At 39.0% G+C, this 23,543-nt stretch overlaps 1 protein-coding gene across 8 annotated transcripts in view; it reads left to right on the top strand.

Moving 5' to 3' along the window:
- GLRA2 (glycine receptor alpha 2) overlaps positions 1-23,543 on the top strand; it is a 128,290-nt gene that overhangs the window by 97,612 nt on the left and 7,135 nt on the right. For 6 of the 8 annotated variants that reach the window (XM_040655188.2, XM_040655190.2, XM_040655180.2 and 3 more), the window contains exons 8-9: positions 2,116-2,265; positions 4,176-4,295. In XM_040655188.2, coding sequence (XP_040511122.1) covers positions 2,116-2,265; positions 4,176-4,295 — 270 coding nt within the window. The remainder of the gene's footprint in view (positions 1-2,115; positions 2,266-4,175; positions 4,296-23,543) is intronic. The other 2 variants (XM_003640518.6, XM_001234290.7) reach the window with 1 other exon arrangement.

The raw sequence follows: 23,543 nt of genomic DNA, 5'->3' as shown, positions 1-23,543 counted from the left end.
GATTCCAACTGAGCTTCAGACTGTGGCATAGAATGTCTTGGATATTGCAGAGTTTTCACTGGGTTTCACAGCTGCTCAGTCAAGAAGTAACTTGTAAGATTTTTCTATGCTTGTGAGAAAGAACTGCATGCCTGCGGTGAATGTAATTGAAAGGCTCAGATCCATAGTAGCACCTTCGCCTGCTAAATGCTCCTCTTCATCTCAGCCTGGGCACGTGGTCCTGTGAACCTTGCAGTGGGCACCAACCACAGTGCAGGGATGGACTATAGTCCTGGCAGCAGCGTGTGCTTCCCTAATGCAGGCTGAATAGCAATTCTTGCCTCCTCTGAAATATCCTGTTCAGTGCTCAGGATCTGCAAAATGGAGCTCTGTATCTTTCCTACAAGATTTTAAATGTTAATTTCTCCTCTCATATTGTGTGCTGGAGCAAATGGTGCAGTGTATTTCATTATGTGTTAACAAAAAGTGTTCTACAGGCTTTAAAAATACAGTGCCATTCAAGTACATGGTGATCACGAGCAAAAATCTACAGAGATAGATGAACTTCTCTTCATTAAATGGTAGCCATGAAAGCAAGATCATTTTTAATAGAGTGTGCAAAACATCCTAGGGTTAGAGGAGAGTCTCCTCTGTTGGAGACTGTGTCTACTAAGTATTGGACTAGAATATTCAGAACACATTGTTCTCTTCTGTCATGTCTGAGTCCTCTGTATATTGACTGCATTGAACTGTTTGCTCTGCAGGGTAGTATTCTGACATTGTATACCTGTTGATTATAGTTTTTCAGAGTTTGGGTGCAGTCCATCTTTCTTATCTTAATTCAGTAGTGTGATGATGCCATTTGAGGTACTGCTGGGTACATGAACCGTCTCCAGAGGACCAGCTTGTTTGATAACAGAGATTTGTGCTCTGCTGAATTAGGAAATGATAGCTAAGTTCCTGATGGCAGTATGTGATGCTTTTATTTAGACAGCTGCATAAAGTCCCCCACATCTATGCTGAGATCATGAGGTTCTAAGCTCCTATATACAGACCTGAAGACAAAAAAAAGTGCTAGTAGGTGTTAGTCATCTCATCCTAAAGTACACATCTAAAACAGCTCAGATGTACTGCATCCTAGAAATGCCTACTACTCTTCATTCCTTGATTTATTTATATCAAAGGAGTTTAGGCATCTAGCTCACATGTACTTCACAGACACAAAAGTCAGATAATTATAATTCCACCCTGGATAGAATACCTGATAAACAGAAGATATCCTGCTGTTTCCTAATCATAAGATCTTTGCTTAAAAACTTTAAGACTACAAAGAAAGACAGAGACCAAACGTAGCTGTGGAGGCCAACATACCTTTGATATAGATAGTGTGCAGCTCATTAATTGGCTGATATTTGACCTGCTGTGTGTGAGTAATGTGATAAAAATCTTGTGGCATTACAGTGCTTAATACATCTGATTTTATTGTGGACAACTCGAATCAGAATAGGCTTGTACTAGAACAAAGACATCTAGTATTTGGATATTTCTACTAGATAATGTTTGTGAAGATTTATTTTTACTTATAGAGTTATTGGATAAAGATCAAGTGGCTATGACTGAATATTTATTAACACATATATCTGTGAAGTTAGATCAATCATGATGATACAGTACCCAGTTTACTTTCAGGTTATTGATAGCAAATGTAGCTAATTAATGAATATAATACTTGTTCCATGAAAGAGGGAAAAAAGGTGATAAATATAACTTTTCTAGGGTGGTTTTTCAATAGATTTTATATTCATATTCTTTCTGATAAACTGGGGCCTGGGGTATAGAAGAGGAACTGTGTTTTGTTTTGTTAGACAAACCCTGATTCTCTTGTGCAAGGCAGTTGCTCATAATTTGTGTATTCTTTGTACATGTGACCACACACTTCCATGAATAGTTGGATAATTTTATTTTTTGTAAGCCAATAAGTCAACAAACCAAAACAAACAAAAGAAACCAAAAAAAAAAAAACCCCCCACATCATTAAACAATTGAATCTCATGCCATGCAGAAATACGCTTATTTTTTCACATCAGTTTATGAAGAAGTTTGGAAAACAAAATTCTGTGTCCTTCTCCTTTCTAGGTCTCCTACGTAAAAGCTATCGACATCTGGATGGCCGTGTGCCTTCTCTTTGTCTTTGCTGCATTACTGGAATATGCAGCAGTCAACTTTGTTTCACGGCAGCACAAGGAGTTTCTGAGGCTTCGAAGAAGGCAAAGAAGACAAAACAAGGTATAGTTGCCCTTTACTCAAGGTGCTCAACTTTACCCTGACAACATACTTGACATGCAGGTTGATTTATCACCTCAGTTCTTGCTCTCAATGGACAGTGTCTCTATAACGTTACCTTTTTCGTGATTTACTCTTTGAGAAGGAGTTGAAAATTATCTGCTGGCTTTATTTACAGTTCATAAAGATATCAACAAATGTCAATAGACTGGTCATTGATTCCAAGAATTTTATTCTCTTCTTAAAATTGCTGAAGCAGCTGTACCATTATCCATACATGTATTAGCTGTTTAGGCTAGACTGTCCTCAGATTTTCTTCTAATCTCCAAATATTATTATTACATATCACCAACTAGCAGATAAGGAACAGCTGGACACAGTGATATAGACAGCATACTAACATTAGTATTTCTCTGAATTCATCCAGAAACGCTAACACAAGCATATGCTTAAGACATGTCTTCTCTAGTGCCTTTTCTTGATAAAATTGGAGATTCTTTAACATAGTCCCCTGTAGGAGTGATCAACAGTTCTGCCCTCACTTCTAAACCAGCACTGAGCAGTGTATTTCCCTGCTGAAACCAGTAAACTTGACCTCTGGGAAAAAGAAATAGATTAGGGCAATTTCACATATTATTACTGATACTAACTTCAGTTTTTTAACAAAAGAATGTTTTTTAGTGTTATGATTATATAATTTTATACCAGTAACTGATTATATAATTTTATACCAGTAACTGAAATGTAGAAGAGAGGCTTGGTTTTAATGTAGATGTCAGTCTGGAAATATTTTTAGGAAGTCTGTCAATCTTTCCTGATTTCTTGTTTGTTAAATGAAAAGGCAAGAATAAATATCAAACCGAGTTTTAATCAATTTATGATCAATTCCCACAACTGTAGCATCTACATTCTTCCTGTATTTGTTCCACTGGAACTCAGTATCAGCAGAAACATTTAGGTTTGCTTCTCCACAGAAACAATTGCTAGGCAAAGTAAATATTCACTTGAGTCACATGTGAGTTTCAAGTTGTGAATAATGGCTTCCTTACTTGAGGAATAATAAGAATGGTCTAGGGCATTTGTGTTTTGACAGGTCTGTCTAATAATTATTCTGTAGCTAATGGAATATTTGATGGATGCTCTGGGAAGCAATCCAGTACTGTCCTCTGGTTTAATGCTGTTGTCAGATGAATTGAGATTCTTCTTCAGACTCTGTGAGGGAATAGAAATGCTTGCCTGTCTGTAGGCACACATAGCAGATACACTGCCACCAGAAACCTTTGTTTCCAGTAACGTTGCAACAGCAGAAGATGCTGTATGGAGTCTGTAATTTCAATTTTGGGTATGATGTCTTCTGCAAAGGTGAACTAGTTGCCAGGAATCCAGTATTGGTAAGTAATAGTATGACAGTGATGTCACTTGAAAATTATGAAATTTTGGTTATGGGAGTAGACATTCACCTACTTTCAGAACGGTTATTTTGATGACTATTAAAGGAAAGATACTTGAAATCTAATCATCTGAAGAAACCACTCAAGCAAGTCAGTTGATTCCACACAAAATGGACAATTCCCTAATTAAGCACTGCATAACACTCTTTTGGTGTAAGATACACTTATCCATTTGCACAGGTTTTCTATGATTTTTCGTATGAATCTAGTTGCACAAATTTCAAAATAAGGAATGATGACACTGAGGCCAGCTCTTTTTGAAGCATTTTCTGCATCTCTTTACTTGAGTTTGTATTTCGTGATTTTCTCTGTTTTGCCTTGAAAGTGGTTCACACTGTTTTGCATGATGGTCTTCTCTAACTGAGCCATTCTTCTCTTTGCGTGTTATGTATGTGTTGTTGTGTTGCCATTGTGCTGTTCTTATTCTTGCTGCTGCTATGTGTGCTGACACTCTGGGGACAGGCACAGACTATGACTGTTGGGAATGAAAGCGTCGATTCCGTGAGGCGCATGAATGGCTTGCAGAGAAAAGAGTCATCAGCTTACGGGACAGTGAATCAGATCGGCAATTCAAGTTTGAGGGTAAAACTGTAGCGAGAAAGAGAAAGCAAGAGAGAGCTTTAGTATGTGCAATGATGTCATAAATCAGCAGAATGGATGATTTTCATGACATCGCTGGTAGCCTCTTGCATTCTCTTTGCTAAATGTCCCCACAAAATCTGGAGTACTGTCCCCAGCATGAACAGCAGTTTCATGTTGCACGTTCTTGTGGCCCTTCCTTATGATTGCTATTTTCCATGGTTGGATAGTGCTATTCCTTCTCCAAACCTAAGGAAAGTGTATGTGTATTCTGTACCCTGGCCCTGTACATATATGTGTGGGGAGGGGGCCGGGGGGGAGGGGTGGGAGTTAGGGGATCAAATGTGGTGCAGGAGCATAGGAAGTGCTTTGACATAGAAAATCCCACACTATGTCATCTTTCAGATGACTGCATTCCAACCAGACTAGGTACATATAATGAAATGCATTTTACTGGTATGGTATTTATTCCTGAACTGTCAACCTGTGGTGTTCCTTCTTGTCATGTCCTAAACGTTGTCTAGTGGAGTATGAAGAAAAAAAAATGTATTTCATTGGTTTCTTTTTACTTGTTCTGAGAAGAGCCATGGGGCTGAAATTTTGTACATACTGTGATGTGTAGTAGATCTGAAGCAATATGATAGCAGCTGATAGATCCAGATTATGGGTGAGTTGTGGAAGCAATAAAATCAGTGATGGAGAGAAAAACAAGCTTAGTGTTCAGCTCACTGCTTGCTACTGGTGGCTGAGAAATGAAATCCATTTGTTCAAATAAAAGAGGACTAGAATTTAAATTTTTCAGCACCTGGTTTTCCAAAACAAAAACATCATTGCCCAAATAGCTTTTGAGCTGTAATAGGCCTCTTACTTTGATCAAGGTCTGTAAAGTTACGTGATTATAAGATGTAGATAATTTTAGTGGATTTTGTTCACAGCTAGGGGAATTACTGGCTTTCAAAATCAAAGCAAATAACACAGATCCTGTTACACTGCAAAATTATGTTAGAGGGCTTGCAATGCAATAAATCATTTACTTAAAAAGCAGCAACAGCAAACAGTAGAAGAGAGTCTTCATTTCTACATTCTTTCCACTGTAGAAATAATTGCATTTACCCGTATACAAAAGTGAACATAAGCACAAAAGTTTTAGGGATATAACTGATATTACTATGCTGCCACTGAAAAGCTGATGTCATAAATCTACAAAAACAGTCCAAACAAAGACTCACTGTTGTCTGTCTTATCAGTCACGTAGTTCTAGTAGTCCAGCTAGGTTCATTTAAAACCCAACTACTCTCTGCCTGCAGAAAACTGACAGAAGCATCTCTTCTACTTCTTAATATCGTGTATTACGCACACATCCAGGACTACACAAAGAGGGACCACATCTCTGTAGTATTTTTGCTGCAAAATCCTGAGAGCTGAAGATGTGTTGGAGTTGATTTCCCCTAGAGAACTCCCACTATGAAAGGGATTTGCTCTAGTGAGGTGGAGGTTTCTGGAGCAGTGCTGTTACAGCTGAACCTTGGTACTTTTCTGCTCAAGAGAAGGACACTGATCTGCAGAAGGGAATATAGCCTGTGGTCCCGAAAGAAACCTCACAAGCAGGGTGTGTGGCTCCCTGAGTTATTGCTCACTGAGCTCAGGGCTTATGGAGAATGCAAGCCTAAAAGTCACAGGTGAATGACTGTGGCCTAGTCAAGAAGAGACAGAGAAAAAGGGAGGTCATTTAGTACTTACACTGCATTATTCAGAGCTAGTTTGAAGAAATAGACACCAAGCCATGGCAGGTCAAGATTCCTGGATTAAGCAGATTGGTCCTCAAAACTGTTCTCAGTTTTGTAAGCCTACATCCCTGCTTTCATTATTGTTACTTCTGTGCTGTATTCCTCATAGTGGTGTGACCTCCCAAGCATTGTATGAGAGCACAAGAAATCTGAGATTGTCAGAAGTCAGGAAGGTTAATGCTTCTCCAGGAAAGTTTAGGTTGTACTGCTGATTGTCCAAAACTTGTAATTACAGCTGAACAATTGACCCATCCCTGTGTGAGAAACAGCCAAACTGTTGTCCAGTTCAAGACCTGTTGCCACCTTCCATAAGGAATGAAACTCTATATCCTCAGCCTTTCAACCTGTCTGCATTCTCCACATAGTTTCTGTTGGAGGAATTATTCAATGCTCATCCTAAAGAACTGTGTAGTCTTCCTGCTCACAATGAAGTGCACTCAACAGTAGCCATATCTCTCTGCTGAGAGAAATGGTTGTTTATTTGCTGTACAATATGATATTACTTTTTGTATAGGGAGAGTACTGGCTGCAAAAGCCATGAGTCTGGTGGCATGGAGGATGTAATACAGCTGCATTATACTGAAGTCTAAATTTGCTTAGTGCCAGATCACCTGAAGGAAAACAACTTCTTTTAAAAATATTATTTGTAATAATCACAGAAGATTTGGTTATTTTTCAAAATGATGGGTTTCTAGTGAAGCAGAGCTCTGTTTACACAGGCTCAATCATCTCTTTTGGAAAACAGTAATTATTATGTTATATGATCAGTAGTCAAATGAGTCACAGTACACAGTATTCATACCAGTGTCTCAAAGATGACTTCCTAAATTACACCGTGACCAAGAGTAGGGGTTAAGTTTGGGAGTGTTAGTGTTAAAAGCAATACTTGGCAGCTTGAACAAAAAACTGTGCAGCTGGAGGCTGTGACAGAATTTAATCTCATGTGTAGGGAACATGAAGCAATACAAATAACAGTGCTGCAACCAGGGGGGCTCAGATGCATGCAGATTAGCAGAGGGAGGCACAAATGGTGTTTTCAAATGACAGAGCTGGGACTGAGACTCAGTGATTACAGCAGCAAATGATAACTCTGCTAAGCGAAGGAGGCAGCACCTGGCCAAATGGTCAAGAGAACTGCTGGTCTTTGGATAGAGCTGCCCATGGGCAAGCAGGTACCCACCAAAAAATATGCTACCACATCAAGGTGATCAAATGCTTCCATCTTCAAAAGGGAGAAGAAATGCATATTGAACAATTGCGATATTCAAAGGCTGTCTGCTGTTTTAATCGCACCAAAATCCCCCTGTCAGAAACTCAGATGATTTTCTATTTCCTAGACCTGTCAGCTAAAAAAATCACAGCCTGCCTTTGCTTTTAAAACACTCAGTACTACTGTCCCCAATGGAAATTTTTGTTCGCTAGCATCTGTGTGTAAAGCACTCGGTGGGATAACGTGCAAGGCGTGCGTTATGTAAGATGCCGCATCATGTGAATAATGGAAGTGCTCAAGGAAAGCCCTTCTTGCTGAGCTATTTTTGGTGCACACAGAGCGAGCTCTAACTCATGAGCTTCATTGTGAAAAATAGGAATCCGAGCCTGAATGGCTTTCTCTCTCTCTGACATCTTGCTTACTTAGCGGATTAAAGAGTGGGTAGCTTCTGCTGTAGATAAACACCCTCAAGATATTCAAGTTACTTTTCTTTCTCCAGGGCAATTACATTAGCACTTTCATGTAAATGCACAGAAAAAAAAAATCCAGCAGAAGGTAAAGAAACCAAAATGATAATTTAGCTTGAAGTAGTAGTCTGTACAACTGCACAGAACCAGTTAAATAATAGGCACAGTACATTTCAACATGTTGCTGTGTCACCTTGCAGATCCATCTGAATGTCCTTGTTTGCCTTTTTACTGTGAACATGAATAGGCTAGCAATGGCCCTAGTTAACATCAGTCTAAGTATCTTTATTATTTATTGAATGGAATTGCCATAGGGAGTTCAAACATTTAAACAAAAGCATCATTTTGAACTAGAAGAACACCTTGATAGAAATCCTTAGACTAGCTCTAGGCACAAGCCAAAAGACTCCCGTATCAGTGAGTCCTAAAATGAAGAGTAATCTGTAGGGAAAGAAGGTGTTCAGCCATGGGGGTGTAATCTGATGTGTAATCAGCAGAACAGACTAAGCTTACTAGAAATGCAGATTTTCCAGTAAAAAGCAAGCATAGACAAGGAGGCAAAGTGGAATAGAGAACTAGTTTGTTTGTTTGTTTGTAAGGGGATGTTTATTAGTGTTGTGAAAAATGGAATTCAAGTTTTTCTTACAATAGTGTAGGAGGAGGGACGCTAGGAAAATTCATGATAAACAAGTATTTGTGATTAATGGGTAATATAGTTTTAAATGATATATGATGATGAACTGTGTTGTATTTTGGTTTTTTTTTTTTCACTTGAAACTAAGACATAGAGGAAAAAAAAAAAAGACAGTCATGTTTTCAAGGAGAGAACTCTGAGACCCTATTGGGTCTCAGATATCGGGTGCATTAAACATTCTATAATTAAAGGCAGACTATAGGTAGCGGACACCAGATAAGTGGAGAAACAATGAGGAGTTGGTAAGATTGCAAAATGGTGAACCTCAGTATGTACTGAAATGATCAGAATGGGGTAACGCAGAGTATTCTGTGCGAGAAAGGGAAAGATAATCACATTGGAGGGACCAGGTGCTGCTCCAAAACAGCAGCCAGGACATCATGCACCATGAAGACTTACACTGACCAGCCTGAAAGTACATGATTCCTTAATATTAAGATATGAATAGGATGTAAGGGTCAGAGAACTAAGTTTAAAGGGGCTGCAGAATAATAAAGTCACAAGATTTCAGATCTGCAACTATAAAATAGTCGTATGCTGTGCTACCTGGGACAGATAAGACTAGAGAAGCCTGAAGGTGTACCTGATAAAGTTTTATTGTTTGCTCAGTAGTGTTACTCTTGCTTTAGAAGCTCCAAGTCCTCTCTTGTACCTACCCAGCATGCAGTGGCTGAAAAGATCAGGTTGGAACTGACAAGCCTTGGGGACTGAAGTTCGCAATTCACTGGAGTGAGTTTGTCCTGGTAGTTACTCAAGAACAGCAGGAAATACTCCAGAAATGAACTCTGTAGTTTTCCAGCTCATGAAAGGCACTCCCCAGCTGGGTGCAAATGTCTCATTTTTTATTATACCTAGGGGAGAGTGCAAACTGAAAATAGGGCAGAGGAACTAAAAAGAGCCAGGAATCAGTGTTCTTATTTTTGATGCTTTATAGCAACAAGAAGTGTTTTTTCAAGAACACCTGTCATAGGCACAGACTTGTGTTTTCTGGATTATTAGAGATACAGTGATTCTTTCATTGAGTATGTTCTGGCCTACCTTATTTCATGAAAAATTCTGTGAAAAAAAAATGTTGAAGAAACATTTGATAATCAAAACTGAAGAAGACTGAAGAAATACACTTAACTTAAAATGTCCTTTACTGAGACTTCATAAAGCAATAGGAAACCATTGTAGTCCCAAGATTTTGGTCATGAAAAGAGGTATGCCAACAGGGGATCAAACTTTGTCCCATGTTGGCTACTTTGTTCATCCCATATAGGTAGCTTATATTTAGTTTTTTCCTGCCCCATATCTGGACCAAACAAGGCCCTAATCTCAGGATTTCTCATTGAAGGTATGGCTAGTTCTTCTTTCTGAGAGGAAGGTAAAGATATCAGGGAGGGGAACAACTTCTGATGCCATGCTAATCACAATGCTTTGTATCAGTTCTGAATTCCACCCTAAGTTTTATATTCAACAGAAGAGAATTTCAACATGAATAAATACAAATCAGTGTTTCTGCAAGAGAATGAAAGGGTCATACTTTTACAGCCAAACATAATATTGGCTAAGAATATCAACATTGCTGTATCAGTGTATTTCCGACCTAACTTGCAACTGTGCTTGCTCTGTGCATCTCAAGAGCATAACACACCAGTTGCATCAAATTACATGGTAAATTGGTGAGATGGGCAAGTGTTCAGTAGGATCCATGAAACGCATATTTACATCTGACCCAATTAATCCTGTTCTCCACTGGGGATAGAAGCTGCTATTTGAATGTAATTAATTGTGAAGCATTCTGTAATGATGTTGTCCAAATGACATTGTGCAAAACCAAATTGTATTAAATAGACTGTTGAAACCTCATGCTGTTTCAAGGTCTGAAAATCTTAATGGGTTCCAGTAAAATCCAGTTTTTATAGTACTTCTAAAAAAGTGGTGTTGAAGTATATTGTTTCTCTCTCTCTATCTCACTCTTTTTTTTTTTTTTTTCTTTTTTAACTAGAGTGTAATTCCTTTTTAAAGGTAATAATCATTACTTATAGCAAACTGGTTGGAGACAGTTACTGACATTTTTAGTTTGATGTAATGATCAGAGATATTAATTTCACTTGACCCACTGCTAGAGAAAAATGCTGTTTAGTGTAAACATGGTTATCTGCACTTGGATACTTCTCACAAAGGGCTTTTTGTTGTTGTTTTTGTTTACTATTTTGTTGTTGTTTGTTTACTATTGTCTTTCCAGTAACACTAATGTCTCGTCTTGATGAAAAGAAGTAATTGTCCAACTAGGAGTGGGTGGTAGGAAATGAGAATTTTTTTTGCTACTGCACGAGGAAGGATGTAGGAAGAGATATAGTGGAAGGTCCAAATAGTCTGAGTGCTTGCTGTCTTTCCAAAATCCTCATTCATTTCAAAGCAGAAGCATTTGAAAACTCCTTGCCAAGTCCTGCCACAGGTCACTAAGAGTTTACCCATTTCCATTCTCTGTAACTGGGATGTTCCCATGGCATTTCAGAGCTGGCACAGCCCTTGTTCTGCCCACCCAACACTTCTTTACTTTCAAGATCCATGCCAAGAAGGAGTGCTGGCATTCTTGGTGTTCTTATTGGTAAACTCAGTTTTCCAGTGTTTGGCTTTGTTTATGTGGCATACTGCATGCCAGAGTTTTTTTAGCTGTTAGATTAACAGATTGGAAAGGTCAGAAAAGGCTGCTGTGATTATCTAAATGTGTGGACCAACAGAAGCCCAGAATTATAGCTTTGAATTTCTGCATCAAGCCTGGAACTTCTATTTGAGGGGTTGCATAGCTCTTTGAATCATTACACTTCTATCCTGTATGTATAATTTTGAAAACACACAAACACTGTGTGTGCATTTGTACATACACACATGTAATCCACTTGCTTAAGTGCAGCTATTCTGCCACTGTGCCAAGGTTTTAATTTCTCTGTGATATCATGACACAAATCCAAAGAGGTGGGAAGTCTTTGTTTTCACCTTACTCTCTTCACTTTGATGTTTGCCAAGTTTTCTGAAGTGATTCCTTCTGCTAGTCACATGGAAGTGCTCTGCCTGTAACTTACTTGTTCATATTCTGTTCTACCTTCCCAGGCTGGCTGGTGATGGAGACTTGCCTTCGGGTGCTCTGTAATCTTCATCTGTCAAACAAATAGCTAATTAAGAGTGGAGATCACAAACTCTGTTCATTAGGGATTATCTGAGTTGCACAACTGTGAGCTTTTAAACTTCATTCAGGAAAACAAGTTGTGTGTTTCCTCCTCAGCCTCACATTGGTAGCTGTGCTGAGTTAGCCCTGACACTCTCACCAGCACAAACTCTCCAAGACATACATTTGTTTACCTTCTGCTAACTTATGCTAGCTTTCTTTATCACAGGCAAAAGCTGTATAATAGATATGTCTGAAAAAACTAAAGTTTGGCCACATTCATGGTCTTGAGGTCCAATACTATTGAGGTCTAATACTATTTTTTTAACCATTATGTACCTAATTACATTAATTAGGTTGTATATGTATGCTACCATATGCTTAATTGCATATGCAATGAGGGTCCTAACAATGCATAAGTATTCCACCCTAACTGACAGATTGATGACCCTACCACTGTCATAGGGCCTCCCATGTGAAACTGAGGCAGCATTCTTGTGTTTACAGATATTTATACCAATGAGTGGGTACTCAAGTCTTCAGAGAATGACTTTCTGCTCTGGCCCATAAAATTTTCAGCTCCATCAGTAAGCTGTATTAGTATTTTCTGTAGCCCTCCTGAGGCTTTCACAAAATAAAATTGCCTTTCTTCAAGTTTTGCAAGTTCTTGTCCGGTCTTTTACAGAGGGACAGTGGCAAATTAGGCAGCTATTCAACTGCTGGTTTTTTATTAGACCATAAAGTCCGATAATACTCTAACAGACAGGTCCTTCCACAGGCATTTGTGTATGTAAGTTCTTGAGTCGAAAGGGAAAAAGCAGAGGTGGCATAACATACTTTAGATATTATTCTCCCTTTCATTGTGATTCCTGCACAGGTCACTGGATCTCATTTGTGCCTGTCTACCTGATAATTGCCAGTTTTCCCCAGGCTCTGGTATGTCCTGTCATGCATGGGCTTCAGGTTGCTTGAATTTATTCATTCTAGTTCTCTCTCTGAGCCTCTTATCGTGCTTCTCACTCTAGCCAGGGAGCCTCGCCAGCACTACTAGTAATGATTTCCCAAACAAAACTAAGGTGAATATGTTGTTTCTTAATTTTTTTCTTTGTTACTTCTTTACTTCAAAATTGTGATAGCATACAGCTTGCTTTTTGTTTGTTTGTTTGTTTTGTTTTTTAAATTACTTCTCAGCTCTGGCCTACCAAAGTTAGCTTAGTTGCTCACCCAACCCAGTTTTCAAATCTGCTTTTCAGCTTCACTGAATGTGTACTTCATTGTAGCACTTGCTTTCAGCTTACCCTTTCAACTTGGCAATAGTCAAGCCTCTTACCATGCCATAAAAATCTGTTTTCTGAGTGAGAAAAGGGCAGAAATAATAGATCTAAATTACAGATGAGGAAGCTGTTTGGCAAACAGCTGCTTCTCTTCACTGTGGCAAGATCTATCCAGAGATGATATAACCACAGAAAGGCACCTTGTGTTAGAACATGGCTCTGTCTAATGCAGGGTGCATTCTGTGATTGCTGCTGAAGGAGGAGGCCCTGAGATCAATATGGAAGGAGGACACGTCCTCAGTACATCCTCCTGGGCCCTAGGACTTTGCAACTGAAGGTCTTTCTAAGCCAGAGGAGGTATTTTTGTGATGAGTAGCCTTTACTATTTATGGATAGAGCAGTCAGTTCAATTGTGATGATTTATGAATTATTAAAACACTTTCTGTAAACTTGGTATGGGTTGTAAGTGTTAGCTCCTCAGCATTTGTGCAGCCAGGAGTACCTGTGGTCACTGGAACAGCCAGGATTGTGTGGAGTGAAAAGGGTACTGGCACTGGAGAAATAGCTTTTATGAGGTTAATGAAGAAATAGAAATATCAAAAGCTACATATTAGATGAAAGGAAATAGGATGACTAATGATTTAGCAAATTGCACTGCATATTCACCAGATACGGTTGGTATTTGTAATGAACAAAGTAATACAGAGTTTTGTGACCGTGCCTGTAAGGAGAATGGAGCCAAAAGAAAAAGGAGGAGCACCTAGTTATGTGAGGCATATTCTGTATTTGCATTTTCTTTTCTGCTCTGATGTATTTGTGTTTGTAAAACAATACAAACAAGATCAGGAACAATTTTAGCATACTGGAGGACTTCATCATAAGCCCTGGTTGATTTTGCCATTCCACTTTTCTCAGATGGCGGTTGGTGAGCTGTTAGTGGTTCTTAGTCTATCCAAGGATGAAAGAAAATACAATGGGGAAAAACAGAACTATGTGCTCCCATAATTAAAAAAAATATATCATGAAACACTAAGTCACTTCTGTTGTACCATGCCTTTATCTTTTATGTTGGCTTCAGATCCTACAGAAAAGCAAATCGATTTTTTTTTAAATGTTTTTGAGCACTGTCATTTCGTTCCTTATTTTAGAGATGTCCTAGATCTGTCTATCATGAGCTACAACGGAGTCAGTTCTGTATTTGTTGCTAATGGGCTGGTCTTTTATTATTCTGCCCTTACTGTTACCTGTGCTGGATACTCACATTGTGGAGATATTAATGTACTTTTTCATAGGAACCACATAGGAGTGTGAGAGAGAATAATACAAATTCCAAGGAGGGTAGTTTTTGCAGGCATAGAAAATGATGTCTTGTTCTCTAACTGTACATAAAGACACTTTTTTTCCCGAGTTTGTACAAAGGATGTATTTCACAAAATACATGAGAGCCCATTTAAGATGCTCTGGTTCTTTTATTACTTCTAGACACTGGGGGTTGAGGTTGCTTGTGTTGTCTGTCTCTTATTTGCTCTTTGATCTTTGTTCATTTTCCCTTGTGGCTTATATTGTGTTATCTTGTTGTAGAAATAACCTGTTAGAACTTTTTTTACTGACAAGTATGGACCAATGATTTGTCACCCTTCTTTCTTCAGTTACTTCTTCCCCTTTTTTATGATGAGTTCCTATGGGTATTTGTATAGCTGTAGTTGAATACCTGACTTGTAGTATGACATGATATTTTCATCGCTGGGTTTGATGCTAACAGTTGTTATTTCCCTAATATATTTCCCACACCATGCGATGCTAACAGATGACTTCATTGCACATGGCATCTCAGCCGGTGCTCTTAGTTTCACTTTTCCCCCGTCACAGCTGTACGTTTGCTGCCTAACTCAACTCTCATGAGTCTGTCAAATACTTCCTTCAGCTATGAAACATGAACTAGATCACCTGTAGAAAGGTTCTATCCATGAGAGTGGCAGTGTAAGGAAAGTTTTTGGGGTGTAGCATTCCTTGCCTCTTGTGCAAGCTCTGGGCTGCCTTTGCCTGAGATAGATGCCTGTAATCTAAAGGTGGGCCACTCCAGATTTATTGGCAGGACATGGTGCAATGTGAATGTTGGCCTTTCCTTCCCCACACGTCCTCCCTTCTTGTCTTCCACGTGGAAGTCATGATGTCTTAGAAACTGGTACCAGCTTTGTATGAACCCAGAGATCTTTTCTTCCAGTAGCATTTGAAGTAAAGAGGCTTAGACTTTAGCCTCTTTGCATGTTTAAAGCATTACGATGTAGAGATGACTGTGTGGGCTGGCCAGTTATTGATTCCTCTTCCATTATTTAACTACACACACAGAATTGGAGGATGGCAGAGGACAGGAGCAAGAGGGGTCCTCGAGGGCCAACTGGCACAGCCAGCACCAGGCAGGATGCTGGGAGATTTACAGTGGCTGAAAATATTAATCAGTGCTTTTAAATAGTTCCTTCTGTAATGTGCCCAATACATCAGGCAGGAGTTTAAAAGAGATTTGTGAGGGATTGTTCCTCAGGGAGGCTGTGAGCTGAATTATATCTCTTGGTGAATGTGCTGACCTGTAACTGAGTATTTCTGATTTACACCCTGTAATTCTCCTTGATTCACAAGCTCTCCTGGAACAAAGGTCAGTAAAAAAGATTCTGAACAATTATTTACCCTTCTGGACAGGAATAACAATAGGTTCTTTCTGTCCCCAAGGCTCCGCGGTTCCGCTTCCCTCATCAGCAGCACAGCTGCAGATATGCTGCTGAAATACAGCTACAGAAGTTCATATGTTGTAACGTGTGCTGATCTCCTGCTGAGCTGTCTGCTCTCTGAGCCTCTGTTCTCATCCTTTCCTATTCCAGAGGACTGCCCTTCATCCTACAGCCCTTTTAGAGGTCAATACTAATTTTAAGATCTGCCTGGACTAAGAAAACAATTTTTCAACACACTCAAGAAGAGCCAAAATTAGCCCAGTGCTTATTTTGAGATATATAAAACTAATAGATGTGTGATGCAGTCTAAAAACAACCTGCCTGCGCAATTAGTTGAGTGATCAGACATTTAAGAACTGTGGCAGAAGAGCAGAGCTATGGATTAAGATGAACAACGATTTCCTTTATTGAATAGAAAAGCATGCAGAATTTTAATTACAATCAGGAGATTATATATTTTCTGCAAGTGTTCATGTGGATCACTAACGGGTTTTGACAGGGAAGGACCACACAAGCCAAGACTTGAAAACTGGCAGTTAGGAATACAGCAAGTATTTCATTTGGGGCCCTGCAAGAGAACAGGCGTCTGAGATGAATATGTGACAAGAGGGGAGTATTGAATTTCTGCATGAGGAGGTGACAAGCCAGACAAACAGCAGCTATATATTATCTGTGATGGTGGAAAGATCACATCATTTGCAACCTTTGAAGCAAGAGGAAAACCGAATGCAACATCATCTTGTAATGATCTAAGAGAAAGCTGTCTCTTTTTTTCTTCCTGGTTATATATATAGCTGTTAGAGAGGGCCCCACTGAGCAGAAAATGGAACATATGATCAAGCGCAGTCCAGTGAGTCAATTTACTAATACCGTAGATTATTATGCCAAATACATTGTACCACCAGCACGAACAGTAACGAAGCCTCGTTTATTTCTTTGCCTGTAAATTAAAATGAAGATGTGATTGGAATTGTCACACCTCGGATATATGAGCCAGATTCTCTTAATCATTCAAAACAAATAGCCTTATTTTTTATACTGACGTTTATTTTAGGAGCCATTCCAAGACTGGCAAGCTGAAACCATCTATTTAAATGCAGCAAACACATTTAAAATATCCACTAGACAAATTTCCCCTCAGGAGGTGCTTCAGTGGTCTCATTCTTTGAAATATTTTCTTCCCTCAGATGCAGAGAGGGGTAACTCAGCCCTTCATCTGATGATATCATTCAGCACAATGTCATGCAGAGACACTGCATACGAGCAAGCTCCTGGATCTTCAGTAAACCGTTGTGCTACAATGCTGATGGAGACTTGTAGAAACCCAATGGCCACTGAATAGAGCATGCGTAGCCCAGCCTTCTCTCTTCCCATGCTTAAGCATTTCAGTAGCCAAATTTGAGGAGCAGGATGTTTCCAGTGTTGTATAGACTCCGTGGTCTTGTTCTACTATTTTTGTTTCTTTCCAAATTATGGGGAGAGCACGTATTGTAGCTGTGCTTATGATGTTGTAAGAGAAGGTGGTATTTTCTATAAAGCCAAATTGAATGACAGCTGAAGAGAAGGTACAGTTAAACTTTCTTGTATAACAAAATTTCCTCTCCACGGGAGAGGCTCATTATAATATATAATTTGTAATAGAGTAAAAATACAGTGTTTTTCTGTTGTCCTGGTGTCCAGACTCCAGACAGAAGTCCAACCACCTTTCAGTCTGTAATATATTTTCAAAATTCTAGCCAGACATGAATGAACAATAATTTAGGGAAATAACACCTGAATCACAAGTCACTTCTTATCAGATTTTTTTTTTTAAAGAACATAAACAATGTTAGTGATCTCTAAACTCTTTTCTCTGAGAGCTGAGAGTAATTGGAGATACATTTACAAGTACTAACTGTTTGCTAAAGATAAATCACTAAGTCCAAATATTACTTATCTGTTGAATATTTTTTCCTGTAGGTGGTGTGTAAATTGATTTAGAAATTAACACAGTGCTATAAATTTAGTGCATATAAGGAAAAGTAGATGGTACTGCTGTGATTGGACATGTCATTGGAGTACTCTAGAGCATGCCAAATCTCTAATCTATTGCTGAATGAACACTTAACCCCGTTACTGATTTTTCAGTAGACTGGAACAACATGTAAAATGCACAAACAATAACTCTCTTTGCTGAACATTAAACCAGGAATAAAAGAAAAATTCCACTTTGGATTTTGCTGAAATTATTATATTCATTTTTCAAAGCCTCCATTTGATTCCTGTTGCAAGCTCTAGACAGTCAGAACAAAGGCACAGAAAGCTCCTTGGGACAACTTGTTCAGTGATCTTCAGGTTTCCACGCTGGTATCACAGCTTGTGGTGCATCATGAACAGTAGGATGAATGCATAGCAATACATTTCAAAGCACTTTGTGGTACTGGAAACTCTCTGAGCAATTAGAAGCTCTGTGGATATATGCAGGGGGAAATAAGCTATTTTTAAAAAGTAAACCATTTCCTGATTCTTCTTAAAAGGTCGAATAAAACCTCTCAAGTCAAAAGTGATGTTGGCAAGGTGGAGCCCTATTTTAATGATTTGTCTTTTCTCTCAAGGAAGAGAATTTATTTGCAGAGTCCAGAAAGGTCTGCAGAGGCCAGAGCAGACAGGGGTTGAGGAAGGAACCAAATTTTGCAAGTAGAAGGCAGAGGTCACGTTTGGAAATCAGCAAGGGTGAAAGCATCAAAGAGGAGCTAGGCAGGAGCAGAACCAGGAATTAATGATGCAAAATTTTCAGTAGAAAGAAGTGGAAAAGGAATCACAAAGAAGAGGCAGCTGTAGAAGGAAGGAGACAGCCTGAGATTGGCTATAAAAATAATTTCCTTAATTGATTTGTTTGTATTTCTCATAAGTGGTTTTAAGATACCATCCATGTTTTCAGCTCAGAGGACAAACAGGTCAGGTTGATTTTCACTAACTGTGAATGAGCCATCATGTTGCTCGATCCTGGCAGAGCATTCCTACCTGGTATTCACAAGCCTGTTGGAGGTCCAGTGAGGTAGAAACCTGTGTTGCAAGGTCTCCCTTGGTCCGGGGGGATCTCCTGCATTGCTTTGTGCTCTGACTTAGGGGCACATTTTCTGTGCAAAACCCTTCCTCCCCTAGGTGTTAGCCCTTGAAGCTGATATTGAAAATAACACCTTAATATCAAGTGGCCATAGTCCCTCAAAGTGAGTCCTGACCTCTTCAGTACACCCAAAGATAGGCATCTGAAACACTGATTTAGAATTTATTTACTCAGAACACATAGAAGATGAGGCATGCAATATACACATCTGGGGAAGGCTGTTAGAGTAACAGGTTTGAGTCATTTCATTTGTTTGTCTTTGAAAAGTGATGTTATCATTGTACTCTTTCTTCTAGCTAAAATAATGGGGCACTTCACACATTTTTCTTAGTCATCTTGAGCAAGACTTGAGTTCAAATGAGCAACCGAGATCCTCTCCCAAGGATACCTCTTCCTCTGACTATAGTCATTCTTCCACATTTTGTCTGCCCTCGCCTTTTATAGACTGTTATATATCTACTATTTTAGGTTATCTTTTAATCAGTTTTGCCAAGTAATAGAAGTCCACTACCAGGCAATCTATTACCTAACTACCAGTCTGGGCAGATGGTCTTTCTGGAGAGGTGCCAGAATCCCACCAGCGAGCCTGTTCATAGCAGAGAGGACTGGAAAGGTTTAATGACCCTTGGTTGTGTATCCTGCATCTCTGCTCCTGAGAACCACAGTCACATTTGACGGGGAAGAAGACAGCAGAAATGTTTGCAAAATGGAGATTGCAGCTTGAGAAATGCTCCGGTGAGAGCTCTTAACTTTAAGATGGAAAATATCAACCTTAGCTATGTGCGTTTCTCACTAATAGATTCCTTTAGACAATGCAAAAGGCATTACAGTACTAAATTAAGTAGGATGCACACATGCATTTATACGTACTCATACCAGCAGAATGCGTGCATGTGTATGTGTAATTCTGTGCTTAATACAGCAGAAAAAAAACTACCTACCTCATTTTAAATGAAATCTTATTTCCTTTCTGTTGGATAAATATTTCCAATGACCTTGTAGGATTTGGGGATTTATTACTAACTAGATGAGGGAAAAATAAACTGTCTGTGTAAAGATTGGACTATCAAGTTGCTATAGTATTGAATGCCATCGATTTTTACCTCATGATGAATGTTTTTTTTTTTTTTGCTGTGAATAAATAAATAATATCAGACATCTGTAGAATAACCCTCAAAAAGGAAAATCAAAATGAAACTATGAAAGTGGATTTGTGTAGCAAATTTCTAATATATTCAGTCAAGATGTTTCTAAGATGCAACAATTTAATTTCAGTAACAAAGTCTGGAGTGCAGGTAGCTGGCAAGTGCTTTGTTTAACCCAGTCACGCTTCTGAGCTACGTGAAAACAGCTAGAGAAATGCAGATTGAGATCTTGGCTAACAAGAACAAAATTATATGCAAATCCAGGATGGATAATTTGTGTAATGGAAGATAAGAAAAGAAAACCAACCCCAAAAACATTTATTATTAGGAGCCTGTGCTAAGAACTGATAGCTGGGAAAGGAAGGCATTGATTTATCAGTTGGTTTGTCTTCTCAGCAAAAAAAAAAAAAAAAAAAAAAAAAAAAACCTTATAAAATTTGCATGTGAACATTTCAAGATGATGCAGATATTCCTAACTAATTTTAGCTACAAAATTTAAATTATTAATATAATTTGCAATATTTAATTTGTTTTGTGTGGTATTTGCATAAATTAAATGTACAAAATCTGTCTGAGAAAACACTGGCAATCCCTCCAAGTGTTTGCTAGGCTTGTGCTGGTAGCAAAGGGCTCGAAGGAAAGAATGTATCCACAGAAAGAGAAAAAAGGCCTCTTTCCTTATCTTTCTCCATCTTTCCGTTTCCCCTTCCCTTTCCCTTTCCTTTTACTTTTTTCCTTCGTTACCCTTATCCATCTCATGCAGGGCTGCAGAAGGAACCTATTCTCCCTTTTCCCCCACACATTTCTGCAGATGCTTCCCACTCTCAGCATACACCCAGCGGGATGCTGCTGCTGGACCTCAGTCATGGGCACAGGTGGCAGCACTTTGTCCCTAACACCAACCCAGGCAGGAAGGGTGGAGCACACTGGAGCATGCATCCCTGCAGCAGGCTGGGCTGCAGGCTGACCCTGTCTGCAAAAATTGGGGAGCTGGGGGAATTGAAACCAAAGCCTGAAGAAGTTGCTAGTGGTATTTTGTTCTGGAGGGTAATCTGCATAAATCAGATTACTTAAGAGTCATTTCCAGGCCTTGTACACAGATATACACTTGTTTATTTTTTCATTTTTTTTTCTTAATTTTGGCTGTTCAATAAATAAAGCACTGAGAAGCTGAGGTCAGGGCACAGGGGTGCTCTAAAAATGTAATTTAAAAAGTATTTCAGCTGAGGCAGACAGCAGTGAGAAATTTCCCAGAAGTGCAATAGAAACCATCATCTTCCCCTCAAATTTAAATCTGCTTGGAGAAAAGCACCAGGAAAGCTTCAGGGGAAACTCCTGGGGAGGCAGGCACTCAGGTACCCCCAGACCACAGCTGGGAGCTGTGAACTCAGCTCTCCTGTGTGCTGTGGTAGGAAAAGCAATGGCTGCTCGGTGCTTCTGTTCTTCCCCCTTTCCATCCAACAGTCCTAGTGCTTTCCCCCACCCACTGCCCTCCTTCCTGTGCTTTGATGGGGCCATCTCACAGCTGGTAAAATGTCAGAGTAGCCTCATATTTGAGCTCTGGCTTTCCAATTTACTCAGCCTTGCTCATTGACAGGGTGACAAACTGGCTGCCCTGTATCCACCAGCCTTCTGGTCAAAGCAGATTATCCTAAAATCTAGGTCATTACTATGCATTTGTCTGACGTAAAACAGACTGATGTGACATTCCCACTGCTGAACCAGTCAGCCTTTGCTATCATTAGAAGGGGACTGACATGAGAACTAACTTAGAGCAGCCTTCAAATGTCGCTGTCCTCAGAGGATTTAATATGCAGCCTGTACAACACAAAGCACTGAGTCTGAACACTGCAATTTAAAAGACAGGGAAACCGAGGCACAGTTTTTCTGTGTTAGGAATAGCTCTGCTGTTATTTAGGAGCTATAACTCTCTATCACAAAATCTACAATGCTTTGCAAAACAGCACTTCCTCTAATTCTCCCTCCCTTCCTCAAAATTAAAATATTAATCATATTATATATAAAACATGAAGTTGAATAAGAAATTTATATTAACTTCATTTACACAATTGAGGGAAACAAGTCTTGCTTTACCAAAGAAGAAGGAAAGAATATATATATATATATTTTAATAATAAACTTATCACTCTTACTGACTGTATAATCTCGATTATTAAAGAATTTCTTGAAAAAATTAAATACCACTTACAAATATTCCAAGGCAGGAAAATATTTTTGCTCCACAACATGTTTAAGTTATGTTACTCTTTCAGCTGGATAATGTTCAGGGCGAAGCCACATTAACTACCATTTCATTATTCTATTAACAACAGTTCACTTGCTGTTCTTACAGAACGAGTAAGTAAATCAGTCATGCTTCACAGATTCTTCTGCTGTTCATTGGAGATAGGAGGTATGATTAGGCACAGTTTTCTAAAACAAACCTAAATTTGTCAATTGGAAACCTTTACTGAAGACAATGACCAATTTCTCTTCCATTAATTAAAATGATGCCAATTATTATAAAATGCCTATTTTACTTAGATTTTATAACACACGAGTGTCCAAATGAGAGGAAAAGCAAACCTTGCTGAACAGGAAAAATGGGTATCAAGAGATAGAAAAAGGGCTGCCACAGCGATAGCCATCACCATTCTGGCACATAGAATGCTGATGGGGCAACATCACTCTGTAGGATCATAAATGATAAAGATCATTTATGTTTTTGATGAAACACATGGATGAATATTTAGGAAAAAGAGTTCTTAGGACAAATTTTGGGCTCTATTTGATCTGTACTTTTGGCAGGATTGAGGTGAGAAAGTGACAGTTTTACATCACATTCTGCTTCTCTGTAGCCTGGAGGAGGAGAAACAGCATCTGGCATAGGTGAACTGAGATCATGCAGTTTTAAGGAAGGAACAAACCAGAGAAATCTGATGATGACATCTTTACTACCAAATGCCAGCAGAACTTGCTCCATCCTTATTTCCCCCCATACCTTCTAAGGAACTGCAGCACATAGGTTTGCTACATGAGTGTCACCTCCTTCTGCATCAAGAGTTAGCCTCAAGGCACAACTATGTGAGGAGAACTAAAATGACACTCAAAGTACTACAAATTAGTGGAAATGCAGGGTATTTCAACACTAGCTCTGGCTCCCAGTATATGACCAAGAGATGGAAGGTCTGAATTCTAAGACATGTTATACGAGGTGAAAATGAATGCCTTCTGTTCCAGGATCCTTTCTCCAGAAGTGACCAGGCATGGATGTTTAGAGAAGTTGTATTTAAAAGCTCCATAAAAAATCCAGAAGGTCTTTTCTATTTTCTGAAAATAAGCAGTTGAGAATGTACTTTTGCATGAACTAAGGTTGCATATTCAATATCCACACATTAACCTATATTTAATGAATCTGTGCCATTCACATTCACAGGAAAACATTGTCCTGTTTTCATCCCCTGAAACATTTCACAAAATGATTTACACAGGTAAATGAAAGATAGCTTCCTTCTGAAAAATAAATTCTTCCTTTCTCCTTCACTGTGTCATTGTGTTCCTATTTCCTGCACAGGAGAGAAAGAAAGAAAATAAAAGAATTACCTTAGCCTATTCATTTTCTCTCCATTTATTAATTTTCACCATGATTTTATGACTTTTGTGATTATCTCTAAAACACAGTTTTTCT

This window comes from Gallus gallus, chromosome 1 (assembly GCF_016699485.2).
Source record: "Gallus gallus isolate bGalGal1 chromosome 1, bGalGal1.mat.broiler.GRCg7b, whole genome shotgun sequence".
Classification (NCBI taxonomy): Eukaryota; Metazoa; Chordata; class Aves; order Galliformes; family Phasianidae; genus Gallus; species Gallus gallus.
The sequence above is the reverse complement of the archived record's forward strand: the minus strand, read 5'-3'. Positions and strand labels throughout refer to the sequence as shown.